General features: G+C 40.8%; 1 protein-coding gene across 1 annotated transcript in view; it reads left to right on the forward strand.

The window, feature by feature from the left end:
* Positions 1–13,795, forward strand: part of shank3a (SH3 and multiple ankyrin repeat domains 3a) — a 152,161-nt gene that overhangs the window by 106,752 nt on the left and 31,614 nt on the right. Inside the window, exon 14 of the mRNA XM_040132424.1 lies at positions 4,241–4,354. Coding sequence (XP_039988358.1) covers positions 4,241–4,354 — 114 coding nt within the window. The remainder of the gene's footprint in view (positions 1–4,240; positions 4,355–13,795) is intronic.

Below are 13,795 nucleotides of genomic sequence, written 5' to 3' on the forward strand. Positions count from 1 at the left end.
ACTCCTTTACCTGTGGAGGTGATTATGAATCGGTGTGGCAGGTCTCTGCTTGTAGTGATACAATCAAGATAGGCCTGACCTCTTGCTGTGGAGAGAAAAGCTGGTGTCCTGCTGAGGTGTTGATTGCCTTATGTAGTGAACTGCTGTTTAGTTAAGCCCCAATTGACCTCCATAGAGAGCAGAACAGATTGGAGAAACTGGGATTTATTGTTTTGCACTGAAGCAACTCTTCTTAAAAACGATCTTCGGTATCCATTGTATTTATGAAGCTGAATCCCAACTACAGTAACTTAGTGTCTTTCTTGTAGCAGTTGTCACTCATACGTCTCTTCAATATAATTATTTGTACAGCAGACATCCATTAAAGAAATAAGTGCGTTCTTCCTTTCGACCCAGGTAACCAGTTCTTGAGCTGCTCTCCTATTACCCAAAAACTCAGAAATGTAGTGAAAAAGAAGATGACCATTCAGTATGCACATCAGGTACTTGCTGCCCCGATTTTTACTGCCTGTGCCCATCCTTCTGAATCAAGATTCTACTTCTCGGTCGTTTCTTTAGGTTGTTTCTCATTATAGAACACCCTCATCATAATATCGTTGGGCCATTAAATCCCTTCCAGTGTCCAACTAGACAAAACCGCTGCACCAAGTGTGTGGTCTCACCTTTCCTGACAGACTGTGATTTAGCTGTCAGAGATTGAGCAGTGCTTCCTGCAGCTTAGTCGTGAACCACAGAAAACTATACTGTATGATCCGTTGTCCCTGACAGTGTTTGGGAGGGGACTTTTTCTCACATGGCAGCTGCAGAGTTGAAAAATATTGCCATCAGCAAAAATTCTTGTAAGAGCATCCAAAGAGCTAATCATCAAATATCTCCTTGGTTTATTGGACCTTATCTCTCTGCTCCTCCATACAAGGAGAGCAGTGATCTTTCTACCACTCAGCTAGAAATACTTCTTAAATATTTCAAAAATCCACTGTGAGTGGATGAGTGAACGTAGTTGTTTGTTTCAGACTGCTACCAAGTGGGCACAGCCTGTATTTTCTCAAAGGCAGTTTCGCCAAAATATAAAGCTCCGGAGTAACTGCTCTGCAGTGTTTTTGCACACTGTTTGTTTTGGGATTTGATCAGTTTACAAATAGAACCCTTAACTCTGAGAAATTCAAAACGTCTGTTGTCACACTCTGATAGCAGCCTTTCTCATTGTGTTAAAATGCTCCAATAGGGTGATCAATTGGATCAATAATACAAAAGAGGATATAGTCTTTTTGTAACTTAATTTGTCTTGGAACAGTTGTGACATATTGTAGAGTGTGACTGCTTGCTGCCAAAAACCCTTTGCTCCTTTTGACAACTTGACAGGCCCTTTAACCACTGCTATCTACGACTGTAGCTCTCCGCATGGCAGCGGTCCCAAAGTGGTCTGGTTGGACAAAAACATCAACATGGCACACATATTGTAAATCCTCCTGCACAGACATGCACTGTTTGAGTTCCTTCCTGCCATTTGGCTCCTGTGAGTCCACATCTGATTCATCACATGGACAGTTGTCATGCCAACACAGTGCTGCCAAGAACCAAAACAGAGTAGCAGTGTAAGATAGAGGCAATCCACGAAGCAGGGGACTCTGCATGGGCGTACTGTACATGCATGCCTTTTTGCTCTGTGGACATATATTGGGGTATATATGTATGTGGTTGTTCTGTGTGTTCGTGCCAGATATAAAATAAAGCCAATAGCTGTGAGAAGTATAGTATTTGATCTGTAGAAACAGATTTACTATAGATACTGTACATGGTATCACTTAACACTGTAATTTAGCCAAAATAATAACCCAAGCTATTTTGATTAAGGACTTCTCAAGAGTGTTACAGTGGTAGTGAGATTTTGTTCATTTTTTCTCTCTGTGTTTATGCAGAATCTTTGCTCTCAAACACTGAGGGCATTGTGAGGATTATTAAGCATGTGGTGTATTAAAATATTTATTTGTGTGTGTGTGTGTGTGTGTGTGTGTGTGTGTGTGTGGGGTTGTGTGTGTGCATGTGCATGTCTGTCTCACTGACCTTTTTCTGACTTGACTGAGAAGCAAGTAATGGGCTTGATTTCAGCTTTCAGAGTGCCTGCAGTGTATCTAAAGTGAACTGAAGTGGATGTTTGTATGTACATTACATATATGTGGGATAAAAATGGCTGCATAATGAACAGGTGTACATAGATATATTTTAGATTGTAAAATTGTGGATTTCATTGCATTATTAGCAAGCGGCGCCTAGAAGCTCAATCAGAGGTCTCACCCCTTCTTTCATTTCTGTCAATGGGGAACAGAGATCCCAGCGAGCACCTGTCTACTGTAGGGACACCACTACAGTATAGATGGACACACTGATAGAGACAAAGGGGGGGTGGAGACGATGACCGGGAAATCATTCAGAAACACAGAGAAGGAGACTGGAGGAGAAAGACCTGTATAGTAAAGAGAGGGCGAGAGAGAGAATAAAGGGGAAAAAAGAGAGAGAGGGAGTCTGTTCTCAGGAGACAAGCGGCGTAAAGTTGTGTTAAGCTGAGATCAGAGAGGGGGATCAGTCCATGTATCCTCTGTGGCCTGAGTGTCATGGTTTTTTACAGCGGGGAGTCGATTAACAGCCACTCTCCCCTCCTAGGTAGTGTACTACGGTATATGTTAAGCCTCGCAGAGGCGAGTTGTGGTATTGTTAGCTAGGTTTGCGAGTGAATATAAAGATTTAACAATATTGAGCATGCTAACTTTTATTTTTTAGCAATGATATTAAATGGTCTTACTTCAGCAGCGAGGTAGGGTAACAATTTGTAGGGATAACATATTTACTTGGGATAGTCACTGAGAGGAAATTCTTTAATTTTTAGTCATTAAATAACATTAAATGTTCTATTTAGGCTCAGCATTTAAGCATTAATTATATAATATGCCAGGAGAGGAGACAACAGTCAGCCAGGACAAAATCTGGAGAATGCAAGATTTGAGATTAATACTATATTCTTAATGCTTCTAACAGTGTGGACTTGAACATGACTGATCACACAGTGTACTGAAGCACACTCTGCTGCTCTGGCCTGCTTCTATGTCCATCCACATCCTGTTCAGAGACAGGATGCGGATGGACTTGACTTTTAGGTCTAGTAAGATGTGGGGCACAGTGCAGCAGTAAATCCTCGAGAAAATAATGTATTCGTTGCAGGATGCAGGAAGGAATCCTGTGAATGGACGATATTTGAATTTTTACTACCATGTCACTTAAGGTGAAGTCCATTTGGCTGCTTCTTGTAGTGCCCCGGGTTACATCACTTTGACATGTCCCCTCTCCAGAGTAGAATATAGTTTGGAGGAAGTGGACTACATCATTTAGCAGGCTGTCTGCTGGCTGCAACATCATACTGCCGTATCCTAGCAACCAGTTAAGAAGAAGGGCTCGCTCAGGCAAAGCTTCACTTCCAGCTGGTGATCTCTGAGGTGTGTGTGTGTGTGTGTGTGTGTGTGTGTGTGTGTGTGTGTGTGTGTGTGTGTGTGTGTGTGTGTGTGTGTGTGTGTGTGTGTGTGTCTGTTAGCATGCTGGGATAATGGATGAGTGTTGTAGATATGAGCATGCTGGCTCAGTCCTGCAGGGAAGATCAATATCAATATACATTCATTTCTAATTACCACAGCAGATCTCAGAAGGAATCTCTCTCTTTTTCCCTTCCGCCCTCTTGCTATCGTTCACCATCTCTTCCTCCTCTTTTTTCTTTCTTTCATGACCTCCTCCAGTCTTTCTCCCACTACTGCCTTCCCTCTACTTTTAAATCTCTGTCTCTTTTTCTGTACTTTTCAAATTTAAAAATCGTTTATTGGTGTGAAAGAATGAAACGTATGTTGCCCAAGCACCTCAGTATGGTACATTTGTTACAGACCAATATTTTCACATTACGGTTTCTCTTGCTTTGTATCAGTGTACTTTATGTTTGTATATTTGTAAAACTAGAATCTTTCTCTCTCCCTCTTTCTTGTCCCACCTTCCCTCTCCTTCTCTGCACACTCCACTATAAATTATGAACCTAGAACATAAAACCCTGAGGACCTCACTCTGCTATATGGCCGTTTGTCCTTTTTTGTCTCTGTTCCAACACTCCGAAGGCTCCACAACCTTACAATGATGACAACTGGGTTTGTTTTATGACAACATTTGACTGATTTAATCCCCCCCTATTCTTTTTTCTCTCTCTCAGTGCTGAGTATAGGAGAAGGAGGTTTCTGGGAAGGCACGGTCAAAGGGAGGACTGGCTGGTTCCCAGCAGACTGTGTGGAAGAAGTTCAGATGAGACAATATGACCCACGGCTAGGTAAGACGTCAGCACGCACTGACACATACTGTACATGTAGATGCTGTAAACTCATAATGTCATACTCCAAAAAGTGTCCATCTTGCTGTAGTGTGTTGCACTGGCCTGCAAGGCTCTGTCCATGGTGCTGAAAAGCCGAGTTCTCAGTCGTATAGCCCCTGTTATGGTGTCAGAACAGCTGTTCACATGAGAGACAACGCACTGACAACAATCTGTTATCCTCAGAGTATTAGAAGCTAGTCTTTCCTCCTTCATTAGTTAACCTTTGCCTCCCATGCTGACTGCCAACTCTCTTTTGAGTTTTTCACCAAACATTGTAAAGCTTTTAAGGGACACTTAATTAGGGCCTAATTAAATGTGGGTGCAGTGGAAAGGTCAAACTGTTTTTCTTTTTCTATAAACATGTAGAAAGGGACAGTATCACGGCACATTTTTCAGGGAATGCATTAGCAAACTGCCAATAATATGTCATGTTAACATTTTATAATTCACACATTCTTTGCATATATTTTCTTAATTTACTTTTTTTTTTGTGCTTCAAATTGGAGTATTTTTAAATTTCTTATGCGATTAAAAACTTATGGCACTATACAAGTTTGTGTGTGGAAAGCTCCCACACACACATACAGATTACTAGTGACAAGCATGGTTAAGTATATCGCACTGTAGGAATATTGCATGTTTAACTATTATGTTTTTTAAACTGATTAAGCCATGGTTTGAAACAAAACTCAAATCTAGTCACATGTTTCTATTCAGTATCATCAATCTGTGATGTTCAGTGCAATCCAGGAATTATTTTGTGATATTTTGTAAATTACCTTTTGATGTAACACCCTTATGCAGAACCTGCCTCATCAACTTCTACATCAGTTTGTTGTTTCCCACAATGTCTGTCAACAGCCACTTGAGAATGGGCCTGTACTTGAGTGTCAGATATTTCATTTAGGTGCAGAAAGCAGTCGTGCTTGAGATTATATAGTATGGGCAAGGGAGCATTTTGCCAGATGATAGACAGAGATTAATGACCAAAATGCAACACACCTCATTATACTTGATTTTGTTTTGTTTTTTTGTTTGTTTGCTTTTTTAATTGAGGAATCAATGCTTTTGTCATTTCAGCAATAGATTTATTGATCTGTTTAGATTTTTTTTAACCTTAAGTCAAAATAATAAGTCTGGGAAAAGATTTTCTTGACATTAACTGCTGATGTTGAAAATGAAAGCTGATAATTACTTTGCCAACAAAGTCAACTGTTGCCGTGTTAAAATGATTCAGTGTGATGTCATCTATCATTGGGTAGTTATACACAGAAAAAACACAACCAGGAATAAAAAAATACATACACCACCCAACAACAAGACAGGTCTAACCTTGCAGTTACTAATAAAATGGTATTTACACTGTAAATCTGCTTAAAGGTCAGCATTTTTTAAGGAACTATTTTATGCAGATTATCCTCCTTCTTAAACACTGTAAATATATGCCGACCATGATGAATCTTCCATCCATGCTACCGTGACAGATTTGAATGGAACCCTTTCTAAACAACTGGGAGTACATGAGAATAATGTGACCACATCCCCGTTTAGACTGTCATTTAATTAGCAGATGGCACATTTTGTGTGCTGTGGTCTCAGGAGCTTCTACATGTGCAGCACTGACACTGGATGTAAATTATGTGCAGCATCAAAAACAGCCACCATGAAAAACATCTGGTCATTGTGTGAAAAAGTTTAGTGAGATTGGAAATGCTGCAGCAAGTACATACAGCATGTTGGAAACAGGACAAGGACAAGTTTGTCATATATATCTCCCTCTTTCTTTTGTGTTTGTCATGCATCTCTTGAGACCTATTTCTGGAGCAGTTGGGGCATTTTTCCTTTTCAAATGGTTGTTGAGGGATTGTGGTTACCTCAGAGTAGGTGTGAAGAGATGAGAAAGGCCGGAATCTCTAAATACCCCATTTAAATGCATTGTGAGAAAGAGATATGGGAAGGTTGGGAAGAAAGGGCCAGATAGCAAGGGAGACGGATGGTGGAGCATACTCTAAAGGACAGCAAAGTGGAGATGGCAGAGCGTGTCTTTAAGAGAGGGAGAGAGAAAAAGAGCAGGTGGAGTGAGAGAGGGAGATGGGCCTGATATTGAGCCCCACTCACTCATAAATCCTAAAAAAACTCAGAACCCTCAGATATCTATTTCTCAGGCATATGTCTCCTCTGTCCTTCTTCTCTGGCGCTATGGATTGTACTTCCACTTTAATATTAAACAGGGCTGCTTTAATCTCCAGCAAGCATGTATTACTGGCGAAAAAAATAGTTTACATTGACAAAGAATGTGGTTGAGGTTTATTTTTTCATTTCTCGCTCATCCTACTCGTCCACATCTGACAACACATGTGGGAGAGGTGTGTGTGGAAGCCAGCGGGTCCTGTACAGCTCCATGTTGCTCTGTTTTCACTTAGCCCTACCCACTTTCACTGATCCAATCAAATCATGACGTATTTCGTCACATTACTTCTGTATTGTGATGAAATATGTCACATTACAGTAGATAAACACTCTGTCATTTTGTAAGACAAACGGAATACTTCTTGTATAAAGCGCTGACTGGTTAAATGTTTTGAAGTGGTCAAAATCTATTACTTTTAGAAAAAGGTGATTTGGTTTTTTTAATAATTGTGTGTCATGATCAAAATTAAAGTGTATTTTACAGTACAATATATCTGATATATCATTTGATAACATATTAATTTCTGAATCTACTGAAGCATTTCAAAGCTAATCTCACCCTCATCCCTAGATTCATCAACAGTGATACAACTATGATTATACAAGTGATGATGGTAAAAATAACACAGGATGACACAGTAACACACACACCAGGAACACACTAAAACACACACAGTTGTTTATCTGAAGGCAAGCACTGAGGCGTCACTGACAGTTAGGGCAATATGTCTCGGCCTAGTGAAGCAGGAAAGACAGCCCTGTCAACAATTAAGTAACTCAAATACTACTGCTGCCACTGTATATCACCCAAAAATCATGACTCTGAAAGTGTTATCCCTCTTTATCTATCTCTGCTTCCATCTCTTTTCTCTCCCCTCTGCCAGGTGTGAAAGAGTAATGACAGAGAAGGGGAAAGACAAAAAAATGGGATGATGGAAAGAGCAGTTTCAGTTTGGGAGAGCAGAGGGGATGGGAGAAGGCAGCTAGCAAGCAATAGAGAGACTGACAGTGAGAGAGGGAGAAAGAGAAAGGACGCAGGTGACCGTGTGAAAGAGGCACAGTTAAAATCATCACTGACTTTCCGAGCTGTTATCTGTCACCACACCGCTCTTCTCTCGCTCCCTCAGCACGGCCAGGGCTACCTGCAGCAAACAGTTCATCTTCAACCGGGGCTCAAGGGGACAGAGAGAGAGAAGAAAGACAAAGCTGAAGTGTAGATGTCAAAGGTAGAAAAAACATAGGAAAGAATAGGGCATGAGCGATTGATGGAGAAAATGAGGGCTATTGATTGAATTCATTAAGAGTACAGTGAGTGATGTAGTTGTGAAACACTGCCGGCCGTGGGCAAATGGCTGATATGTGCTTATGTTGGGGAGGTGTTATTATATGTGTAATTATAAGTCATTGTGCTGTTTAAGGTAAAATTAAAAAAAAAAAAAAAATATATATATATATATATATATACACATACACATATGGAATATGGAAATGGAATATGTGTGTAAATATCTTCACCCACTAACACCCCACTCCCTCTCTCTCACACACACAGCACACATGCTGCTGGCCTGTATGTGGCGCTTAATGATAGATGTTTACCCGTGGTAATGGAGGGGATAATTATGTGCGTATGAACTGCTCTTCCCTCTCTAATGATGCTACCAAATTGCCAGGGGCCACTCATTTTCAGCAGTAGTACTGTTAATCTACAATCTGTTGGGATCATACAGCCCTCCAGGTGAAAGACCCCACCCCCCATCCTGCTATCCTCCAATAAGAAATTGGCATGCTACAGAAACAGAGAGACAAATTCTGCCAGATGTTATATGAAACAGCGATACATTTTTACCAGCCCTAATTTCCATTACACAGTATTAGTCCTAATTTTTTCTTAGTGTGCCCTGGAGCCTCAGATGTCCTTAAGGACCTCAACACACACACACACACACCCACAGCATAATAATGCGCATTTTCTCTGCGATGGGATAAGCAATGCTTCATTTCTCAATGGTTTGATATCTTAACAAGCATGCAAACTTCTATTTCTTTCATCTCTGTGCTCGTTTACTCCATTCCCTTGCTCTCCTCACACCGCGGCACAGTTGAATGACTCACAGCCGCATGAATCAGCCCAGTCAAATTCAGACTGAGCTATTTTTAGCCTGCCCATTAAGAAGTTTTGGAGTGTGTCTGCACTCCCCTAGAATGCTTAAACACCAGCATTGCTGCGGCAGCTGAGACTGACATGGGCAAAGCAAGTTGGAGGGTAGGGTAGAGGAGAGACAGGTAAGGAGCGATAGAGGGATGGTGCAATGGATTGGTGAGGGATCATACAGGAAGTCATCTGAACAAAAGTGTGAAGCTATCAGCATAGTTTCTGTGTGGGCCTTTTGTAGTTCTGTTCTTCCTCACTCACGTCCGAGGTGCAAGGTTAATAGTTTTGCTGTTACAATGATGGATATCAGTCATTATCTGAGCCCGGTTATCGGCTGTTGTAGAATTTTTCTGACTGTTTCACAATGGGTTGAACTATAATTTTTTTGAACATCTTTACGGACATGTCCCCTAAAAAAACGGATACTGAGGGCTATATTTTTATTGAGCAATTGCAAATAGGATTTCAGCATTCATTCATCATCAGTCAGATATTCTTTACATGGGGAGAGAAAGCATTACATTAGTATTATTAAAGTATGTTTTGCAATTACAGATAACTGTTGTAATAGCTACGTTCAGGGTGGCTTCCTAATTAGAAAACCATACTGTTTCAGGCTCAGTAAAGCAAAACCTCAAGACAAGTGACAAGTGTACACATCCGGCCACATACTACATGGCTGAGACACAAATACAGAGGCTTGATGAAATATAGATATATTAATGCAAATAATTAATGAGTCATGTCAATCAGGGAGAAGGGTGTTCTTGGAGCATCAGGACAAAGGTATGGATAAAAGACCAGAATATATTCTCAGAGTCCATGGGGACAGGGAGCCAAATGTGGATGCTAGAAAGAGAAAAGAGTAATTGTTAAATAATGCCTCTTACGTATATTGCAAGTTATTCTTTGATTTCTGTAGTGGTGGATGGTGCATTTTTCCTTTAATGGTGGTGGTCAGTGAACAGCAGTTATATGTATGAAGCCAGTTGTTTAAATTCATCCCTCAGCTATGAAAATAGATAGTTAGAGCTCACAGACATCAGCCACTGATCAGCATGACTTCAACTGTCTTAGATTTTCTTTTGATTATGAAAGGTATCCAGGCATCTTTTTTGCTGCTGTCATCTCTGGTTTTTATTTTAATTTTTAAAGCAGTTAGGAACTGCTTAAATTGATTTTTAAAATGTTAACAATGTTAAATGTATTTCTCTGGAAAAGCCTTATATAAAATGCAGATGTGTAAGACAAAATGTAGTGCATTCATACATACCATGCTCTCTTATTAGAGTAATTTGTTATAATAGTTACAGGTAAATTTAAGCTACATGTTATTCTGCTAACAGAGCGTTTGCCTACTTGACAGCAGCCTGGCAACTTCTTTCTCTCTCTTCCATCACCCGCTTCCTTACCACCATCTTTTTACCTTTCTTTCTTTCCTTTCTGGTTATTCTGTCTCCCCTTTCCACTGCCTTTTTTTTTTCAGTTTGCCATTTTATCAGCCTTCATATCAGGTCCAATCTTCACCCTTCACACCTAGAATGAATGTTTTTGTGTTAACAAGGCCAGTCACACTAAAGACATGTTGGTAACACCAGCTTCTTTGTTATCACACCTTTTCCCTTCACTTGCTGTGGAGAGGACTGGATATCACTGTTATTTCTCCCCCTTTTAATCTATATCTCGTAAGAACCTGCATGCTTAAACGTGCTATAAGTTTTAGCTATTGCTACATAGCCAACATTAGCACTGAAAGCTGTTTACTTACCAGTCTAGGGGAAAACGTTGCAAGTTCAGCTTCAAACGTCATTCCTTTACTTGCCAAGACCCGTTTCCGTTGGTGGAAAGGAGCACCAATGTTAACTCTTGTTTTGCTTCTATTTCTTTTCTTCTTCTGAAGTTAGCATGCTAACCAGCTAGCCCCGGCCTGTCCCGTCTCATAATACCACTTTGTGATAGTGAGTCACTTTAGTGTACGCTCTGCCCTCAGTCCAACATGAGAGGATGAAGAAGTAGCTCTGCCCAGAGGACATATTCTAACCTCTTGTCTTGTAAATGCAACGATAGCTGAAGCTCTTGGGAAGTGAACGGCTGTTAATGCTTACGTTGGCTATGTAGCGATAGCCAAAACTTAGATATAGCATCTTTAAAGCTCAAGAGAATTGCCTAGTTGCACTTCTAAAGCTGCATGCTTTAGAATGCAATATTTGCCTACCAGGTTTAACACGATTATTAAAATTATAATTTTTCAATATTATGTATTTTTAAAAGAATTACATTTTCAAGAGCATTACTGTCATTTAAAAAGGAGTTTGCCCTACTTAGTTGATATATGTAATTTCTCTTATTCATTACTTTCAGATCATGAAAACCAGAAAGCTTAAAACCAAATCTGTGATGTGGCAAAATGAAAAATTTAGAGCTGCTCCAAACAAACAGAATACTCATTTCATAAAAATCACAAATATGGCTTTGATCCTCCAGTGTGTCTTCATTCCTCATCAAACCATCTTGTGCTCTTGGGCACGGTCACCTTGTTCATCTTTTGCCGTGATTTATTTCCAGCAGCAATTCTGCGTTTTATGTCTTAATGTTCAGATTTATTCAGTCTGTAGTTTTACTATTCTCAAAGGTTAAACTGAGCAAGCTCATAAAAATAACAGAAAAGTATTTACCTTTCAATGACAAACTACTCTCAGGGAAGTTCTCTCATGGTGCCATAAATTTGTCTGTACAGGCCCAGACTACAAATCACATAGATAGTGAGTCCAGTCAGTAACTCTCTAGTGCCGAGCAAGTATGCATATCTGACACCACTGAGCAGTGTATGTGCACGTGCATGCAAAAGGTTAGGTTGTTTTACACGTGTATGCTTATGCACACGCACACAGTTATTGTCTATATTCTGTGTGGAGTCAGCAGATAGATTAGCATAGCCCACTAATCCATTTTATTAGAAAAGAGAGAGAGTATAAACCACAGGCTGAAAGACATGTCTTTGGTATTAAGGTTTAGCTGAGTCAGTGTTATAGACTGGCAGTTCAAGAGGAGGCCTGCCATTTAACCATCCAAAAAAAATCCACATGAAGTGTCCTACAGTGACGTAGTCTCTCAAGGTGTTAGTGTGTGTGTGCCTTTGTGTGTGAGTGTGTGTTTGTGGTTGTTGTGTTTGTTTGTTCGCAGCAGAGTGATGGCCACTATCTGTACTTTTCATCAGAAGTCAGTCAAGTGTGTTGAGCGATCTCTCTCTCTCTCTCCGGAGGACAAAGCCATATCAAATCATAATAGATGGCGATGCTATTTGAACAATGAATCAAAGCTGAATCAGGTCTCATATTGGAGCAGAGACAAATCACTTTTGACAGTGGCCGCATTGGAAGACAGCAGGTCACACACACACACACACACACACACACACACACACACACACGGGCAGGTTACTGTATTTCTCTCTGAATGTCAAGTCTATTTCACAGTGTCATGGCTGCTCTTACACACAATATTCACCTGTAGTAGTCTCCTTACAAGTGTTCTATAGGCAGAGTTAGTTGAATAATTTTTTTACATAAACCCAACGTGCCAACACACACAACAGAGCACCCTACCTGGCAGAGCTGTAAAAGCATCCTCCTGACTAATCACACGCCTACCATTACACCAGGACACCCCTGTTTTTCTCCTTGTCCCTGTTTCACTCTCCTTCTCTATATCACTCTGTCAGCATCATTTTCCCACTCTCCCGTAGAAATGGAAGGTGGAAATTACAAATCTCTTTTGATTTGAGTCATTTTGCTCATTTCAAAGATTCATGGTTACTGACTGTGTAGTTCTTTCGTATTTAAGCCAAGCGATCATCATTCTCTGAGGCACATCGGTAAGCGCCTCAGTAAGTGATCACATCACAGAGAGAGGGAGGAGGGATGGTATGAACCACTAGGACCGCCACAATGCTTGCTTTTGCCGTCTTCTAGTAAGCTTCTAAACACGAAGTAACATACCGTAAACCATGCGGCTGAGCTGAGAGTGCGACTTTCAATCAACAGTGAAGGAAGTTCCAATACCTACAGCCTATTATTCAACCACTGACATTGACAATTCAGTACGCTCATTTCAGCTTGAGGATTCAGTGTTAATGATACATTTGTTCCTCTACACTCCTACTCTCTTGCTTTCCTTCTCTTTCCTAGAATATGTGTTGTGTGTGTCTGTGTTTGTCTGAGTACATCTCGGCTTGTCTTGACCTTGACTCAAAGGCATGTCGTGATGAGCCGTCACAGTGTTTGAGCTTGTACAGTAGTTGCTTCTTGTTGTCTGAATTTGACTGAATTATTCAAGGCTTCTTCCACTTTGACAGAGCTGAGGTATTTATAGGCGTTGGTCTCTGCCTCCGACACTTACACGGTAACAACGAGCTCTCTGAAGGCTCTTCAGCAAACCAACCTCTTCTGAGGGAGAGCAAGAGAAAGAGAGACAGCAGAGAAGCAGAGATGTGAAATATACCCTGGAGGCTGAAACAGAATGGGACAGTTTTCGGTACTACTCGTCCAGGAAGTCTTATTTCACTCTCATAACAAAGAAAACTGGGAGTCCTCTAAGGAATATGGTGCTGAGATATTTTAAAAGCCGACTGCACAAAATGGACGTTTTGCTTTTAGTTGTCTCTAGGCGAGGATGAGAGGGAGGCCAGGCCCAGCTCCTCTCAGTGATTCAAGCTGGGAGAAGGACCAGTAGCAGGCTGGGGAGACGACCTCCCGGTCAGAGTTTTAGAAAGGGACTCGTAAAGATAGAGTTGAAAAAATGGACTGTTGTCCAGTCATGGTGTCAGATCTGCCAGTGATGTGTAGCAGGATAGACGGGGTGGTAACTGTCGTGAAGGCAGAGCAACCAAACTCCACATGTCATGACCTGCACTGGGGTAAGTCACTCTCTGCCCACAACTCTTTGCACTATTCTTACATCAGAACACAGACTAGACGGCTCACTTGTAGTTATACTGCATGTAAAATGGTACCTTGTGGAAGAAGCTAACAATACCGCCTTTTGTAAATGTGCGA

The sequence above is a fragment of the Xiphias gladius genome, chromosome 8 (genome assembly GCF_016859285.1).
Source record: "Xiphias gladius isolate SHS-SW01 ecotype Sanya breed wild chromosome 8, ASM1685928v1, whole genome shotgun sequence".
Classification (NCBI taxonomy): domain Eukaryota; kingdom Metazoa; phylum Chordata; class Actinopteri; order Istiophoriformes; family Xiphiidae; genus Xiphias; species Xiphias gladius.